Genomic DNA, 19,258 nt, shown 5'->3' on the forward strand with positions numbered 1-19,258 from the left:
ATCCACCATGGACGTTTTGAAATGTTTATATTAAATAAGAACAGTGAGAAAATGCAGAATTGAGAAATAATTTTATCTTAAGTTTATAGAGTTTATAAAGTTCTTTTAAAAATGGGAAACCGCTGTTAACAAAAAAGTATCTAAACTGACAAGAGAATTTGAGTTGGAAATATGTTGGGTACCAACACAGCAATTTATTTTTAAAAAGATCATTCAGTTTTTTTATATAGAATTTTCAATCAGATTTATTTGTAGATCAATTGTGTTGATATAAACTATTTTTTCTCACATACTTGGATTTACAATAGCAATAGCACTAAGATTTATATACAGCTTCACAGTGCTTTATAGCCCTCTCTAAGCAGTTTACAGCATCAGCATATTGTGCTCTACAATCTGGGCCCTTATTTTTACCGACCTCAGAAGGATGGAAGGCTGAGTCAATCTTGAGCCTGGTGAGATTCAAACTGCCAAATTGCAGGCAGTCAGTAGAAGTAGCCTGCAGTACTGTATTCTAACCACTGCACCACCATGGCTCTTAAAAGTACAAAGTAGAATGTCCAAAAATATATTTGGCTTTGGATATTTGCCAAGAGACTCCCCATGCATGTACACACACACACAAACACACACAGAGTATTTACTTCATTGGCATAATGTAAAAATTTTATTAAATCTTTTGCGGCATATATTTTTAAAATAATTTTATACCTAGTTGAAAATAGTCATAATTAAAATGAGTTAGTTGTAAAAGCTACATGTGTTGCAAAATTATATTCCATGCCAACGTAAAATATAAAGTCAGAATTAAGGCCAGTTTAATTCCATGGGACTTGTGCCCAGGGCAGTAAGTTTAGAAATTAAACACAACTATTCACTTCCCAGGTACTGTACCTTAAATTTGTAGATAACATTTTTTTCTTGTAAGAGGAAAGTGCAGACATCTGACCAAAACATGGCTCTGTTCATAATAGCATGCTAGTTTATGGTTAACAAAACCATGATTTACTAACTTAACCAGGTTGGGTGAGTTTGCACAGCATCTTGTGTTACCCACACTGGCTGAACACACAGTCCATCGAGCTAGCAAGAAGGGCATAGGGAGTCCCCAAATCTAACCAGGTCTTGCTTTCCATTCTGTGCCCCGCTTTAGAAACTGCAACAGGCATTAGTACAAACTTTAAGGTTTCTGTTCATTGGCTTGGGTTTCATAAACAGGTAATCCTCCACTTACAACCATTTGTTTAGCAACAGTTCAAAGCTACAACAGCACAGAAAAAGCGATCTACAACCAGTACTCACATTTATGACCATTGTAAACAAACCTATGGTCACGTGATCAAAATTCAGCCACTTGGAAAGTGGCATGCATTTATGATGGTCTCAGTGCCTCATGATCATGTGATCACCATTTGCAACCTTCCCAGATGACTTCCAAACAAGTCAATGAAGTCAGATTTGTCTAAAATCACAAGATTCCCTTAACTACAGTGATTTGCTTAACAACTGTGGCAAAAGTTGGGCATGATACTGAACAGAAATTCTGGTCCCAATTGTGATTGTTAAGTGGAGAACTATCTGAACATGATTTTGATTTCTAGATGATGCCAAACATTAACTGGAACTGTTCTGATCCCTGTGACTCAATTTAAGCCTGATATCAAACTTAAGGGCATTACAGATCTGCACATTCCTTCTGCCTTTACATTTTAAGTTTCTATGGTTATTCACACTGGAATCAGAAATTGGAATTTGATTGCAGTCTCCGGTGTCTGGTTTGCTATTATCAAGCAGTAAGTCAAGAAAAGCAGGGTACAACTGACCTGCTTATGAAATGCCAGGTGCCAGCTGACAATGTAGTGCTTTCCAATGATTTGGGGCACAACTGCCCACTATGAACATGCTGGCTGGTGTTTATAGACATGGAGTTTTCAAACATCTGGAGGCACTGAGTTGTCTGGAAAATTGTTTACTAAAGATCAGCATTCGGTATTGTAATAGCACATCTCATCCTTGGTTTTTCATTCTACCTTTCAGTGTAGGAATTCATGCTGAAAAACAAAATCAATGTGGTTTTACCTTCCAGAGCTCTTTTTCCACTGCTTTATTCCTATGCCCCGCGCTGTCTGGCCCGTGTATTCGACGATGCTTGGCAAAGTTAGAGGAGTTATTGAAACGGCGGCAACAGACCGCACATTCAAAGGGCTTCTCCCCAGTGTGCAGTCTCCGGTGAGTAGTTAAAGCTGAGCTCTGCGTGAACCGCTTGCCACAGACGCTGCAGCCAAAGGGCCTTTCGCCGGTGTGCACTCGCAGATGCTCTTTCAGGTCTGTGGCACGACGGAACTGTTTGGGGCAGGCAAAGCAGAGAAACGGCTTGGATTCAAGCATAGACGGTGCGTGTCCATCGGAGGGCTCATGGGCTGGGAAAAGAAAACAAGGAGTGGGCCTCTCCTTACCTTCCATATGCTGAGCAGTGCTTCCAAGCTGGTCCTGCAAAGAGTGGCATCTCTGAGGCCCACAGGCATTGCAAGATACGGAACATGGATCAAGATTCTCCAATTGCTGAGGTGATCTTGTAGCCTTCGGACTGGGAGAAGGGCCTTCAGAGTCATCCATTCCTGAGGCAGGATCTTCCCAGTCTATGTCATCTTTGGGCCAAGTAGGTTCTACTTTGAGAACATTCAACTTTTCTGGGGCACATGTTTGAAAGTCCCCATGGATGCTACTCTCCTGGGTCAGCTCTCTTTCTCTAAGGCCACCGAGAGAAGCTTCCTGGCTATTGTTTTCCTCTGGCTCTGAAACTAAAGTTTTGCTTTCATTGAGTCCCCCTGCATCGCATCCCCCTCTACCGTTCTGCCTTATCTCTGTACCTCCACTTCCCCCTCTGCTCTGCTTGAGCCCTCTGAGGCCATTTGGCCTCCTTACCCCGAAGCCCCTCTCAGAGCTCTCTTGATTCGGCTTGTGAGCAGAGCACCTGTTGTCCCCAACTGGCAAGAAGACTTTCCCACAGCTGCTGCCACTCTCTAGCTGTAACTTACCAGGGCAGCTGTCGACCAGTTGCTTCTGTTCTTCCTGAATGTGGCTCCCCACTGCTCTGTTCTGCCTTGAGCCTTCTGTGAGATTTTCAGCGCTTGCCTCTGGCAGTTGTTTGAAGCTGTGGCCATTGGGAAGGGCTTCTTGGCTGTAGCTGCAATAGTTGTTTCCGCCCAGTTCCCCAGTATGCCCATTGCTATCAGTTGCCTGCTTCAGAGCATCTGCCTGAAGACCATCTCGGCTGTCCTGCCTTATAGCAAGATTAATATCAAGACTCGCATCATCCTGTTGCACTCTCATCCTCTTGAATATATCCCTGCTATCACCAGGTTGTCTTTGGCTGCTGGTGCAGTAGTCTTCTTGGCTTAGCCTAGTGCTATAAAAGCAACTTTGCCTCCCTTGGAGGTTTTGATCAGCCTTGTTCTTACCTTCTCTTAACTCTTTGATGGGCTGACAGCCGTCTTGCTTTGACAGAAGGGTAGGGCTTAGATTTCTGCCACCCTTTCCTTCTTCCATTTGCTCTAGTTTCTTTCCAGACAAAGAATCACGGTCCTTCCCACCAACTCTCTCTTCACTGTACCCAGATGATGGGCCATGAATGCGTTGGTGCTTGCGGAAGTTGGAGCCATTGTTGAAAGATTTAAAGCAGACACTACAGTGGAAAGGCCGTTCGCCAGTGTGAATGCGCATGTGGCCAGACAGTACTGAGCTCTGAGTGAAGCGCTTGCCACAGATGCCACATTCATACGGCCTTTCACCGGTATGCACCCGTTCGTGATCACGTCGGTCTGAAGCCCTCTTGAAGCGTTTGGGGCAGAAAGAGCAGCTGTAAGGCCTCTCAGCGGGGAGCACCAAAGCCTCAATACTGCTGGACAACCAGCTCTGAGGCTCTAAAAGGAGGTTTCTGCACGCCTGGCATTGAGGGATTTGCTCGTGGGGCTCAGCAAGGCTTGGCAGGTCTTCCTGGCACAGGGGGCACGCAGGGGGCAGAACTGATCCAATCTCTTCCTTCACTGTTACTAGCTGGATCTCCATTGGCTAGTCCCCAGCATCTGTCCCTGAAAGAGGCAGAAAGGAGACATGTAAACTTCAAGAACTAATCAGGAACAAATGGAATGGAAGCCAGGACTCGCAGGAAGAATAGAGGTCTAGTCTAGTGGTTGGTTTCTTGATTTTAGAAAAAAAAGTGCTGGAGTAAGAGAAGCTGATTTGGCAAGAAACAAGGCATCCAGATTTGATTCCCCCCCCCCTCATTCATATGCATGCCGTTGTACTCATTCACCTAGGCCAGAGGATATCTATGGAGAAGATCCCTGTGGTGGCTAGGAACCCAAAATAACTCAATGGCACCTAATATCTGATGATCCACATATCAGTGTAACAAAATAATGAATCCCAGCTAAACATTATCTTGCTCAAGCAATGACAGCACCCCGCTGCCTTTGTCCAGGTTCAGATGTTAAGCTGACCTAATTGTGTTGGAGGGAGCACCGGGGGACCCCAGAGCTGTAGGTTAGCACATTGGAAGAAGACAATGGCAAGTAACACCTACACTTGCCAGGAAAATGGCATGATTGTGTGGGGTTGTACCCATTTATCTCCCAGGAGTCAAACGTAAACCAAGGGCATTTTTCCCGACCTTTTTACAAAAAACCTGACAGTTGTGGAGAAATCAACAGCTACTAGAATATATGTTTTCAACTAAAGTCAGCAATAATGAGCAAAAGCACCAGAAAAATCTGGGACATGGTGTTCTATATGTTGCCAGGAACTAAATTCCTTTTTGCATTTCAGCACAGTCTGGGTTCCACCATTGGCTTGGCTGATACATTTAGGTTGATGCCAAAACCAAATAAATCAAAGTTTATGTGATGTGTGAACCTCACTGCTCTGAGCCGAATGAATGTAAAAAAAATATCTCACACATCAACCAAGAAACTTGTTGAGAGTCCCTACTAGGCTTCCCTTAAACCAGCTGCCCTCAGCACTACAATTCCTATCATTCTCTGCCAGCAGGCTACAGTCCTGACTCAGAGCTGACCTGTGGGTCTTCTTTGTGCCCCAATTCTTAGAGGTTGAAGCAGGGTGAGCTACAAAGCCTCCCTCTCTGCCAACCCAGAAAAACGGACTAGCAGGAGAACCTCTGAAAGCCCTACTGGATAATATGTTAATTTATATTGCTAGTCCATGTATGATATGCCATACCGCTAAATATAAATAACCGTACTGGAGGGCAGATTCTGTTTTTAACTAGGCCAGCTTTTGAACGTCCAGTTACCTCCAGTTGCTACTTAAACTGGCTGAGATTTCCTCCCTTACTAGGGGAAGGCCATTTGAAATCTCAATAGCCCCATCCCAATGGGTTGGATTACAACTCCAATCACTTCCCAGGCAGTTCCCTAAACCTATCATTACAGAGTCTCACCCTGCTTAACAGCAGACCTTGTCCCTAACCTTCCCAAGGGAGCTGAGGGATTCGAGCTGTCTCCTCCACAACCTTCCCGAAGAACCCGTGTCGGCCCACTTACCTTCGCTTCCCCCTCCCAAACCCGCCTTTACGTGTACAGAAACCAGGTGTTCCAGGGACATAAGCGGCGCCGTTCCTCCCCACCCCGAAATCCACTATCTTCAGCTGTGAAATCGGAGGGCGCAGAGAACAATAGTCTGGATCTGGCGAAGCTTTGCACGAGTGAAGCTAGTGCGAAGCTTGGCTAACTGCGTGCCCAGTGCCAGAAGCCAGGGAGTCTCCCCCCATCCCACTCCCCCTTTACTACAAGCTGGATTCACTGCCACCCCCAATTCACTTCGGATTCTTTGTCCCCCAAAGGCATGGAAGTTACTACTCATCATCCCTGGGCAGAACAACGGAGCCTGTCCGGCGGCTGCCTACCCGCTTCTAAGGATGGATTCTCACCTGTACCTGTTCTCCATTCACTTTCACACGAAAGGGGTTTTTTTTGTTTTTTTTTTGCCCTCGGGCCCTTCGCAACTTTTAGCTTCCTTCGCTCCGTGAACAAGCGGTTGGGGAAAGCTCCCCCCGCCCCGCTTCTCTTCTCTTCTCTTGGGCTGCTGTTCTCTTCCCATGCGCACGCATCCCCTTTAAATGAAACCGGAAAAAAAAAGAAATTAAAGGGAATGGCAGAGTCACTTCCCTTTATTTTTGCCGGCCGTCAAAAACGCAAATCCCCGTCGTCCCCGGGCACCAATTTAAAGGCACAAGACACTTGTGTAAAATCGCGAGAATCAGTCATATATATATATATATATATATTGACGCTCTCATTACATTTAGGTTAAATCAGGGATTTCTAACCTTGGCAACTTTAAAACTTGTGGACTTTCAACTCCCAGAATTCTGGGAGTTGAAGTCCACAAGTCTTAAAAGTTCCCAAGTTTGGACATCCCTGCTTTAAATATTGTTGGAAGGGAAAAAAGAAGCCTTTTCCTTTAAGGATTGTTGGAAGGCAGAGCTTTCCCTTCTTGAATTCAAAACTCCCGGCTGGGAGATTATTTCGAAATGATTGGAGGTCAGCAGCTTGAGAGCAAAATTAGTTTATTGTTTATAGGAAGGCAGGCAAGAAACAAATACAAGCACAGCATTCCGAGGCTAGCCTGTTTGAACTGTAAGAATAGCCCTTTTTTATATCCTAAAACGTCTTTTGATTTTCTGTGTGACCCTTTAAAGTCTTTTGAAATTCTTTTGATTTGGCATGTGAATCCTTTGATTTGTGTGTGTGATTGTTTTATGGTGTTTAAATCCTGCTTTTTTGTGATTTGGGTTCTTCCGTCCTGAATCTGGCAAATAAGTAATTGTTTTATAGTCCACTCTCTGTTTTTCCTAGCCCTTTGTAGTTGTTCGTTCCCTATAATTAATCAGTTTGCTATTACTGTGTTTTAGTGAATATCTTCTTTTCTCATGTGTTTAAAATACTAATTACTTTGGCTTGATTTCTTTTCCTTTTTGGTTGTTTGCTTTTTTCTGTGTCCCATACTTGTTTGGATGTTATGGCCCCTGTAATTTTGTCCTTCCTTGGTTATGGAAAATAGGGTGGCTTTAGCTTCTTAATGGCCCATTGACAAAGGTGGGGGCTGAAACTTCTGCCTGAGTTTCTGCTTATTTTCTTTTAGGGGAATTTTCCTGTTCTTTTAATATTTTTTGAGTTTCTTTTCTTTTTTCTAGGAGAAGAGTGAATCATCTTCCAACACCTGCTTTAAATACAGCTTTTCAGTGGAGTAATAGCGCAAGGTGAATTACAGTTGAATCCTAAAATCCTTCTAGGATTAACATTTCTATGTTAGGGTTATGTTGCAGCAAGCCGGAGGATCACCGCTTGGTCACAAAAATAAATTTACAAGTGTAGTTCCATTCAGTCATCTAATGGTGATGTGAATTTTCTCACATCTGATAGTTCAACAGAGACCTTCATAGTGCAATAAATATAGCGAAAGTTAGGAGAACACCTGTTTTCCTGCACCTTCAGCAAAGTTAATTGTGCAGAGTAGGGTAACCATATCTGAGATGCAAAAAATCCAAATTACTTGATGGCAAAGAAAGGATACATATAATTTAATCCATGCACAGTTTGGTAGCCTATCTACGGTAGAATAAAATTGATAAATCTCACTTTTCCTAGCTGCAGTGCAAACATTTCATGATGTTATGTTTGGCCATGTCTTCATGACACATGAAGGCAGTTTAAAGTTGTTCTTAGTTGTCCCAATTTTATAGTATTGCTTCTTTACTCTCAAACTAAAAATTGGTGTTAATCTGATGTGCTTCAACAACATGATTGCTGAAGCAATCAGAGAATGGAATGTTACAGATATTTATCTCTTTATCTCATATCCCATCACTTATCTATAAACAAATCCATAAAACATCATCTTTTCAGTCCTGGTGTCAGTGGAAAGTCCAAAAAAGGTAGCCATAAGTAACAATGTATCTTATTTTAATCTTGATAAAATAAACCAACCTTATACTCTTTCCTTTTACTTCTAACAGTCTTAATCATTCAAATATTGTTGCAGGATTTAATTTCATTTCTTTTTTGTTTCTTCATACAGAGTTCTTCAAAGGCTTTAACAAGCCCCTTCTGTAAATACAGTAGGAAAAAAAATTATCCAGGTCATTCTCTTGGTTTATCATTTGCATTTTAAATTTTAAAAACCAGTCTGTTTCTTTTGTAGATCCACTGAAACTCCCTTTTCTAAATAATTATCTACTTTCAATATCATTTCTATCTTGTCATATAACATTTGGTCTATATCTGACACTTCTTCAGTAACATTTTTTGAACATGATCTATCCATAGAACCAGATATAATTACTGCATTACTGATATAGTGGATACTGATCCCATTCTTCAAAAGTCTCCCTCAGTATTTTTATTGTCATAACCAACTTGGCAGGCCTGTTATATTTCCTTTACCTAAAATCCTTAGTTCTCTCTAATGTTCAGTTTTTGAAATCTTATTGTTTGTGTCTTGCAAAAAGCAAAACAGGATCTACTTCTCACAAGCCACTGTTTGTATTTTATAAATAATTCTAAAAAAAAAATTTTTTTGCAAAGTTTTTTTTATTTTTTTTTCCAACACACAAATTACATCTTTTTCGAACAGAGCTTTGACTGGTCATCAATTTGTTCAATTTTTTGTCATCTTTAACAAATTTTATATATTCTGTTTTGCCATAACACTTATTTCTTAATCTTAAATCATATATTTCAACTAATACCATCTTAGAAAAAGTTTACTCATATTTACTTAATAAAAAACAATTACCCTTCTATTAACCCATCTTAAATCTTAATTCAATTAATACCTCATACTACATTTCACAATTCTTACCCTAAGTTCTCACTATTAACAATACAGTTCAAACATGTTTATATTTCAAAATTATTTCCATTTCTAAAACTTCCTTACATTTATTTATTACTTCATGTAGTTCTCATTAAATCTTTATTCCAGTATTACTTTATCAAATTTAAATCTTATACACACTAATTAAATAATTTTTGTTTGTAAATCATAATCATATATTGTTTCAATTTTGTTTTCTTTTTTGCTTAAGTAGAAAATGTTCAACTTATTACAATTGTTATACATATTTAAACAATATCCCTATTATTATCTCTATCAGTTTTCTCAAATAATACCATCCAGCGTCTTAATAGAAATTGATTCATTATGTCCATTATTATGTTTTCTTTTTACAAGATCTAATTTAACCTTTTCTTTTATCATTCCACTGTTAATCCCAGTGTAATCATCTTTATTCCACTGTTAATTCCAGTGTAATCATCTTCCCCCACTGTTAATCCCAGCAATCATCTTTTACTTAAATAAATATATTATTAAAAGTATTCAAATTGTTACAATTGTTTAAAGTATTTAAACAATATCCCAATTATTATAGCCATCAATTTTCTCAAATAATACCTTCTAACATCTTAATAAAAAATTGATTCATTATATCCATTGACATATTTTCTTTTAACATAGTCTATTTCTCGTATGTTTTAGCTTCAATCCATATTTTATTTCTAAGTATCTGTAACATATTTCTTCTCATATTTATTAATCACAATATAGTCATTTTATAAATCCAAGTCCTGAACTTTTTTATTTTCTTTAATATTTCCCAACCTTTTATTCTTTTATCATTCACTGTTAATCCCAGTGTAATCATCATTATGTTATTGTTAATCTCAATATAATCTCGAGACCTCCTTTTTATTATTACTATTCACATGATCAATTACTTATTCATATTTAATCACATTGTCTTTGTCTTCTTTATTCTTTACCTCTATGTCTTATTCCTCCATCTTCATTTTCTTGTCCACTTATGTATACTCCATTTCAACTTCTGTATCCTCAAATTTTTATCCTCTGTGCAATATTATAGTTATTTCTCTTATTTCCATTGTCCAAGTTAAATAGATCAATTTGTTCCTTCTCTAATTCCTGCACCATTTTTCTTTTTAGATTAATATTATTCCAATTGTAAGAGTTCCGTTATGATCCGTTCTTTTTATTCCCCCCCCCCCAAAGTCAAGCCTCTTGTAGACAAGAAAATCCTCCCCCTTAAGTTCTCATGGATGTTATCTGCGAAGTCCACAATTTTCCAAAACAAAAACCAAGTTGCAATATTCCTTTTTACTCCAGATGGTGTTTCTCTGCAATCCAGAATTTCTGGTTGTTTAAAAAGTATCCATTTTGTTTCAATTACATAACAATCTTATTTAGCTTCTCTTTTTCTTTAAGGTTTAGAAGTACCCAATCATATTTAAAGTCCAGTCCAAATTTGAATAGCTCTTCTCACTTCTTTTTCCCCCTTTTTTTCCTTTTATTTGTACATCATTTCTTTTTTAAAGCTTATTATCCATTCTCTTTGTTTTTCTTGAAATTTAAAAAGAAGAAAAAAAAGGATCTCTTTATTTCTTTCCAATCCTTTGACCATTATCTAATTGTTTAAGGTTTCCAAATAGTTTGTTCAAAAATCAATTTCCAATCGGGTTTTTGTCTCTTTAAAGTTACGTTTCAAAATCTTCTTTGCCCCCACGCTCCTTAGCCGCTATTTATCATTAGGGGTCTTATAGTTAAAAGATGTTTCCCTTGTTGTTATTTCATGCCTGGGTTGGCTGTCACTCACCCGGCTTCAAAAAACTCTGTTCCGTTCCTCTCCTCTCTCCAGCTCCATACTTAGTCCGGTTGTCCCAGCTTCGTGGCAGGCGCCATGGCTGCCATCTCCGGCTGCCGAGTCACAGAGAGTTCCCTCCAACCTTCGAGGAACTTACCTGTTCCTCTTGGTCATCCGAGGCACCTCTCTTTCTTCCCAATCCCTACAGGATGGTTCTGGTCCACAGACCCATCGGCAGCAGTTCGTCAGCTGGAGTTTTCGTGGAGCTCATCGGAGCCCGCTAATTCCCCGACTGTCTCGCCGCGATGCCAAACTGGAAGTCCAATAATTCTAACATCTTATTGTAAATGTTTCAATATTCCAATTTTGTCTGGTCCCTTAGTCTGTTTATAACCTTCTAAGATTAAACTCTTATTTACTTTTTTGTTGTTTATTTCAGACTCTTTAAATTCTTAAGCTTAAAGTTTTCCTTGGTCCAGGATTAAAGGCAGTGTTTGCAAACATGATTTCCTCTGAAAATCATCACCATAGTTTGATCAAGATGACTAATCCTATCATCTTCCATACTCAAACCTGCAGAAAGCCATCCTATGGTCTGCTTGTGGGGAACAGCCAGCCAGAGCACAATTGGGCAATCTCCTTCCTCTCCTTATCCAGAGACATTCTGAGGAATCAATCTACTCACCTGTACCTTGACCTTTGCTGTAATCATGATGATTCACTATAACCTCTTCCAGACTCTTAATGTGTGAATGCTCTGATCTTCAAGGCATGCCAGTTTTCATGATCCACCATCCCCTTCTGGAGCACCATCTTGGATCGTTAGAAAATGATGAAATGTTGAAAAGATTTTTATCATTTTGTAATCACTTACAGCATCCCCCAAAATAATACAACTGAGATATTTCTGTAAAATAAGCAACTCTGCTGGTTTAGAGTGCTAAATATTTTCTTTCAGTAGTTGGTTGATTTGTCAATGTTTGTCCAGCATAGTTAAGAAAGCTCTTGTTTACTTGAAGTATAGTAAGGCATTTGAAAAAGTAGACCACCATCTACTTCTTGGTAAGATAGAACAATGTGTGATAGATAGCACCACTACCAGATGGATACGCAATTGGCTGACCAACTGCACTCAGTCGATGGAACTACCGGTACATCTACATGGGGGTAACCTTGCAGTGAGGTACCTTAAGGTTCTGTCTTAGACCCGGTACTCTTCAATATCTTCATAAATGATTTAGATCATGGATGTCAAACTCACAGCGTCATGTTGCCGTCGCATGATGTTTCATGACGTTTTTCCCATTTGCGGAGCTGGGTGTGCATGGCCTGTGCGTGACACATCTGGCCTGCGGGCTGGCAGTTTGACACTCCTGATTTAGATGAATGAATTGAAGAGGAATTCATCAAATTTGCAGACAACACTAAGCTGGGGGGAAGTGCTAACACTTTGGAAGATAGATTCAAAGTTCAGAAGGATCTTGATAGACTTGAGCATTGGGCCCTATCCAATAAAGTGGAATTCAGTGGTGAAAAATGAAACGTCCTGCTACACTTAGGCAAAAAACAACAACAACCCACAAATGCACAAGTATAGAATAATACTTGAGCATCTGGTTCCACAGTAGTGCCTGTGAGAGAGGTCCTGGAGGAATATACTTAAGTATGAGCCAGCAGTATACTGCACTTGCCAAAAATGGCTAATGCAGTCCTGAGCTCAATCAACAGAGGGATAGTATCAAGATCATGTGAAGTTCCACTTTATACTACACTAATGAGGCCACACTTGGAATTCTGTGTCCAGTTCTAGTCACCACAATACAAAAAAGGATGCTGAGAACCTAGAAAGAGTAGAGAAGAGCAACAAAGATGCTTTATGGCTTTCTCTGGAGCAACTGTAAGGATGCTAAGGATGAGGTTAAAGAATATGATGAACAGTTGGGGAAACTACAGATGTCTAGTCTAACAAAGAGAAGGACTAAGAGTGATATGACAGCTGCCTTGTAGTCCTTGAGGGGCTGTCACAGAGAAGAGGAGGTCAAAGTATTCTCCAAAGCACCTGAAGGAAGAACAAAAAAGTAAAAGGTGAAGCTCATTAAAGAGAGATTCAATCTGGAACTAAGGAGAAATTTCCTGACTGAGAACAATTAATCAGGGGAAGGGCTTGTCTCCTAAAGTTGTGGGTGCTCCATTGCTGGAGGATTTCAAGAAGAGATTGGACAACAGAAATGGCATAAGGTCTCCTGCTTCAAGGTCCCTTCCAAACCCATAATTCTATGATTTTTTTATTTTCTGCCCATCCACACCCAAAAGGCTCACTTCTAGGCAACAGATCAACAAGACAGAGATAACACAGCATGACTTTATTTGAACAGCACAAGAAAGTGAACCAGAACCCCAGAGAATTGTTTTTAATTAAAAAAAAAGAGCAAAAACAGACGTAAGTCAAATATACAACACTAAGTAGAGGAAATGTGGACATAGCATCTCCCTGACTACATACCAGACCATCTGACACGTTGCAACACATGTCTGCATAGCAGTCTGTCCTGCTTATTCCCCCCAGCCTCACATCACACCCATCACACTACCAAGGAAACAGATCCTAAAACCTGTGAAAATATTGTAGGAAACCACAGCATCACATATTTCTCCAAAAGCAATCTTAGAACTGCCCTATCAGGACTGCAGTAGTACAGTCAACCATTAGATGATAGTATAAATATTCTTTGCTGCAGTATTGTGGTCACCCTTACAATCCACATATGGTGGTTGAGCTCAAGTGGAAGGGTTTTTTTTGGTATTATCCTGGAATTACAGCAGTGTTTCTCAATGTCAGCAAAATGAAATTTTTTCCCACAAAAGATTTCCCAGCCAGCGTACTGAGATTGGAAACACTAATTCAGAGGTAAACTCAAGACTTTATCAGTTTTGGCCCAAAATTATCTGGAAAGCTGGGTTAAAATGGCACCACCTAATTTCAATTTTTTTTAAAAAATGGACTAGACTTGACAAGGGAACAAAGTACAGGTAGTCCCCAACTTAACCATTTCTTTAGTGACCATTCAGTTACAAAAGCACTGAAAAATGTGACTTATGGTCATTTTTCACTGTTACGACCTCTGCAGCATCCCCATGATCATGTGATCAAAATTTAGATGCTTGGCAACTGGTTCATATTTATGACCGTTGCTGAATCCCAGGGTCATGTGATCATCTTTTGCGATTTTTTGACAAGCAAAATCAATGGGAAAGCCAAATTTACTTAACAACTGGGTTATTAACTCATCAGCTACAGTGATTCACTTAACAACTGTGGCAAGAAAAGTCATAAAATGTGGCAAAACTCACTTAACAAATGTCTCACTCAATAACAGAAATTTTGGGATCAATTGTGGTCATAAGTTGAGGACTACCTTACTAAACTATCTGAAGCCTGAATTAAAAACCTTTGGGAAGGGATTTTGAAATAACAATTTTCACTGGAAAACAATTGAAGGTTTCAAAATAAGAGAATGCTCAGGACTGACAGCAAAGGAATATCCCATAATTTATTCTTCGCTGCCCCAGTTCCCACACTGGGTTTTTATCCTTTTTAAAAAAAGTGGAGATGTCTTAAAGCAGTGAATTTTGAAAGGAATGTTGGGAGGAGGCTCAATAAGCAAACATCATTCCAATTCTTCCTAATTTCACATAATTTCAGCACTAGCCAAGAGTCTGTAAGGGAAGCACACCTCCACTCACTTTCACATTATCATAAAGAGAAATCCAAATCCTTGTTTTCCAGGAACTATGAAATTTAGCTGTCATTTCCCACAGCTTCTATCATTCACTTGGACAAAACCTCCATTCTCTTTGAAATCCTATGTAGAAGAAAAAAGTATCCTCATAGCTGCCCAATTTGGCATCTCTTTCCACACCAGTTGGACTCTTGATACAAACTCTAGAATAGATAGGAAGGCCCTAGTTTTCTACCAGACTGTTTGGGTATTGAGCAACATATGGAAAGGGAGGCCTACCTCCAGGCTTAGCGAGCGGTAGATTTCAATACCAGTTTTACAGATGCATTGTTAAATAGGCATGCAATGTCAGTCTATCTGATAAACAGGCCTTTGGGGCATAGATAATAAAGGCAGTGTTTATGCAGTATGGGTAAGTACGCAGTGCCTGTTGGAGTCTCCCTGCCATTTAGGCCCGGCACGAGAAAACGGCTCCTGCCAGAACACTACAGCCAGGTTAAATGCAACCACACTATGCTGCATGTGGCGGAGAAGTGATGCTCAGCCATTGTATCCATGCTAGGTGTGCACTGCCTATACAGGCAATGGTAACGGTAGTGCTTGGAAACAAAGCAGAAGGGAAAGGATCTTCCTGGTGGGGGTGGGGGGAGGAACATACAGGCATGATATAGTCTAGTATCTATAAAATATCATGCCAGGTCCTCATTGGCAAGAGAAAGTAGAAGAGGTCCATGCCAAGCCTTGGCAAGCTGCTTTCAGCAGGCCTGCTAATTTTTAGCACACTGGGGAGAAATTCTCCACTCCAGTTTTTCCTATGGAACAAGTTGTCATTGTGTTGACTGATGTGGAAATATCAGATTGATAAAGCCCAGGCAGATTTAAGCAGGCTAGGATTACTATTGCATGCATGGAAGCTAACAGAGCCTGGATAACACTTTCCTAGATAGGTCTTCAGGCCAAATTAAGTCCCCTCACCCACCCAAAGACCAGTTCTTACGGCGTGGGGAGGAGCTGCAAACGATGCTTCCGGCGGATGTGCCTCTGGAGGGTGTTGCGTTCCCCGAAGCGCATGTGGCATGCTTCACACTGGTAAGGCCGCTCACCAGTGTGCACCCGCTGGTGATGGGAAAGCTCTCCAGAGTCACGGAAACGGCGCTGGCAGATGGGGCACTGATGAGGCTTCCGGCCCGAGTGGGTATACTTATGGCGCTCCAAGTGGGAAGTGCGCTTGAAAGCTTTGCCACATGCCCGGCAGATGTGGGGCTTGCTTTCTGAGTGAGTAATGCTGTGGCGCTGCAGGTAAGACAGGTACTCGAATGTTCGCAAGCACACAGGACAGCTGTATACCTTGCGCAAGGTTCCCCCGCTCCCACCCCCTTCAGGGCCCCCTGGTGTCCCCACTCCCTCTTCTACCAGTACAGTGTAGGGCAGCCCCTGACTGTCAATCAACAGGTAATGCCCTAGTCGAGAGGTTTCTCCTTGGTCGAGGCCTGTTGTAGTCACGCCTGGAGCGTGTACCCGCCTGTCTGCTCCCGGTAAGCCATTCAAACTCTGAACAAGGGTGTCGCTAGGAGAAGGTGCTGGTGGCCGAGAGAGTTTAGGAGGTGAAGAATGGGCATCCTCTCCCTCAACCCCCATCTCCAGCTTGATGTGCTGTCCCACATTGCTTTTGGGTTCTTGCAGGCAATCCAATGTTTCTGAGAATTTATGAGGATCCCTTATAGATTTGGAATGTCTCTGCAGCTCCATAAGTTTTGTATAAGAATATGAGTGATTTCCTTGGGGTGCAGTACCAAGTCTGGAAAAAAAAAAGCAACTGCAACAATTAACCTATGCAATGTAATGATATGTTAATAGTTTTTTCAAAAAAAACCCAGCCATATAGCCACAAACGTTTTAAGGGTTGAACTGTGAAATTTTAATTAAATATCCATGTCAACCAGTTGAACAGTTGTGGCTGACATTCAAATATACAAAATTAAACAGTTTAAGCGAATGAAATTATCATCTTAATACATGTGGGGTTTTTTGAATGGGTGAAGAAAATGCTACATTATGATTGAATAGATTCTCAGACTGAATTCACATCTCACACAAAATAAGCCACAATGTTATTTGTTTGGATTTGACTTAGAGTGGCAATCTTGGCCAACTGCACTTTGTTCATCAAACCAAAGCTACATCAAGTTATAGTTCAGAGCAGAAGTGAGTATTTTCTTTCTTTGCTGTCAATGGTGGCATGACAAGTGATGTCATCACCAGAGGAGATATACCTTAAAATATTCTGCTCATGTGTTCTCCTCTTTGGTGGCAGAGTGGAATTAAATACAGAATGAATACATTTTGCCCCACAGAATGGCTTTCAGAACCATTTTTTATTTGTATTTAGCATTTTTGTATTTAAATCCAGGCTGTTTAAAAGAACCCACTCTGCTAATGAGGTTTAGCAGGGCAATTTGGATGGTGCTTTATGCCCTGTCGGTTAAACTTTTCAGCCATTAATCCAGTGACATCCCAAGATTATGCATGTCTAGTTAGAAGTGGATTTTATTCTCTTCGGGGAGATTACTCTAGCTAAATATCTTTATGATTACAACCATCCTAAGGCATTGAAGTAACACTTGATTTGGCAATAAATCCAACTCTACTATTTCCTTTTATATTTTGGATATTACATCAAAACCTGATTTTCCCAACTTAAATGTTAACTTATCTTTGAATGAAAAAGCGCAGGATTAGGCTACAAAACTGCAATTTATTATTTCTTTGATGGTATGTAAAGTTTGTAGTCCCAAATGATAAGGCTAGCAAGACTGCAATCCTAAGCATACTTAATTAGTAAAGGCCTACTGGACACACTAGATCTGGAAACATGCATTCTATATAGCAGCAAACTATTTTAGCTGGTAGCAAAGTAACTGACCTTACCTTGTTTCACTTCCCTTAGCAATGTGATTCAGCAGAATTCTGGGAAATCTGCACACCTAACACCTGAACAAAATGTTTACGAATACTACAAACATCAAGACTCCTGATCAAACCCTAAATAATGCCTATGTATTTGCTGTATTTAATAAACATTATCTTAATTCTTATCATCTCTGTCCATGATATCCAGATTTTGCCCTTTAACAGATATGTAACCCTATAACAGATATGTAAAATTCATGTCAACAATAACAGAAGAGATGCAAAACAAGAGATCTGAATAAAGATTGACTAGGCTGGGACAGGCTAACATGATGAGAATTAATCAATTTCTTCTTCAATTTGGCCCCTTCCAGATGTGTTAACACATAAGAATGTAAGAACAAAGCCCCAGTAAATTCAATATTCTGATCTCAGAATGGCCAACCCAATGATTATCTTGGCTCAGGGATGATAGGCTTTGTAAACCAGTGCATTTGCAAGGTTCAGACAAGGGAAATCTGGTCTTCAGAATGAGGCAAGAGACATTATATACACTACAATTTGTAAAGTTGTAATTTCTTAACTAATCAAACCACCACTTCTACTCCTATTACTATGAGACTGTTTGGTCTAGTGGTTAAGGCATGAGGCTAGAAAGATTATGAGTTTCAGTCCTGCTTTAGGTGCAAAGCTAGCTGGGTGAACATGTGCCAGTCACATTCTCTCAGACCCAGGAAGCAGGCAATGGCAAGGCATTTTGAAATATTGTCCAGAAAAATGCAGGAATTTGTCTCTCTAGGGCAGTTGCCAGCAGTCAACATTGACCCAAAGGGTCCATAAAATCCCACCTCTCTATTACTAAGGAAAGAATGAAAAAGACTAAGAAATGCAGAAAAAAGTTATCCTGGTTTTTAATCCATACTTTTTATATATACTAGCTAATACGTCAACATTTCACATGAATTCCAAAAAATAACTTACTGAAAAGTGGTGCATGTAGCAATCTTTAAAAACCTTTAGGGAAATAGCAAGGAGATCCTGTATAAGAATGCCTGGTTTTTTGTATGGCAGCAGCAACTGGAAAATCAGAGCGCTTAGATGTCTCTTAGGAATTTTTTTTAAATTTGTGGCTATGTGTTTTCTTCTCAGTTTGAAGGTTTTCATTTCCATCTTAGCCAACCAGATCCTTTGGGAAGTTTGCAGAGAAAATCACAAAAGCAGCAAGGTTCCTTTACTGTTCAAAGTTAAACCTGCTTCTGAACATGGAAGCTCAGTATTTTATTTATAATGCTTAAAGGAGAAGCATCCAGTGCCAGTTGATAACTGAACAGATTGGAAGAAGTGAAGAGCTACATAGCAAAACTTGCAGGATAATTGGATCCCCATTTTTGGGACAAGCCAATTTGCACCCCCATGATTCTCCTCCTTGAATATTACATGCCAATTGCTACCTCTCCAATTAGCATTTGCAACAACTTTTCTTTTCTAGCCTTGGTATCATATGTAGCCTGAGGACTGGCTTATTAAATTCCACAGAACGGTTTTGGCAGAAGATAATAGTAAGTAGCAACCATACATAGATGCATACGTAGATGGAATTAAACAAGCTCTAAACTTACCCTGCTTGGGTGATATTCCAAAATCTCTGTTCTCAACTCTCATCCCTGCACCTAAGTTTCACAGCAAGGTGCAGTTGGTGCCACCATGCATCTTGTGCTATCATCCTGTAGAAGGATGCCACTATAATGTCCAGGAGGAGATAAGAGATCTTTGGGCCACCTATCAAGATGACAAAGTCAACTGGCAGTGGCAGGCAGTGATCCAAGCAAAACCGTGAGCATTATAAATCCAAGATCTCCTTAAGAATGTGTCTGGCAGAACATACCCCAGCCTGAAAGGGTCACAAAGAAAAAGACAACAATGACATCTT

General features: G+C 40.2%; 2 protein-coding genes across 3 annotated transcripts; both read right to left on the minus strand.

Moving 5' to 3' along the window:
• Positions 1-639: 639 nt before the first annotated feature.
• ZNF784 (zinc finger protein 784) lies at positions 640-19,035 on the minus strand. Of its 2 annotated transcripts, none has more exons than XM_034419596.3 (4): positions 18,948-19,035; positions 8,007-8,126; positions 5,954-6,130; positions 640-4,091 (listed from the first exon to the last, which is right to left on the minus strand). In XM_034419596.3, exon 4 carries the CDS (start codon positions 4,066-4,068, stop codon positions 2,065-2,067), a length of 2,004 nt encoding a protein of 667 aa, XP_034275487.2. In that variant the 5' UTR covers positions 4,069-4,091; positions 5,954-6,130; positions 8,007-8,126; positions 18,948-19,035; the 3' UTR covers positions 640-2,064. The 2 variants fall into 2 exon arrangements, with proteins under 2 accessions (XP_034275487.2, XP_034275486.2); XM_034419595.3 differs by having other exon boundaries at positions 5,948-6,130.
• Positions 13,027-16,167, minus strand: LOC117666732 (uncharacterized). Its single transcript, XM_060692811.2, has one exon. The coding sequence runs from the start codon at positions 16,165-16,167 to the stop codon at positions 15,412-15,414; it is 756 nt and encodes a 251-aa protein (XP_060548794.2). The 3' UTR covers positions 13,027-15,411.
• Positions 19,036-19,258: the final 223 nt, after the last annotated feature.

Source organism: Pantherophis guttatus, chromosome 4 (assembly GCF_059756535.1).
Source record: "Pantherophis guttatus breed Tessera chromosome 4, ASM5975653v1, whole genome shotgun sequence".
Taxonomy (NCBI): Eukaryota; Metazoa; Chordata; class Lepidosauria; order Squamata; family Colubridae; genus Pantherophis; species Pantherophis guttatus.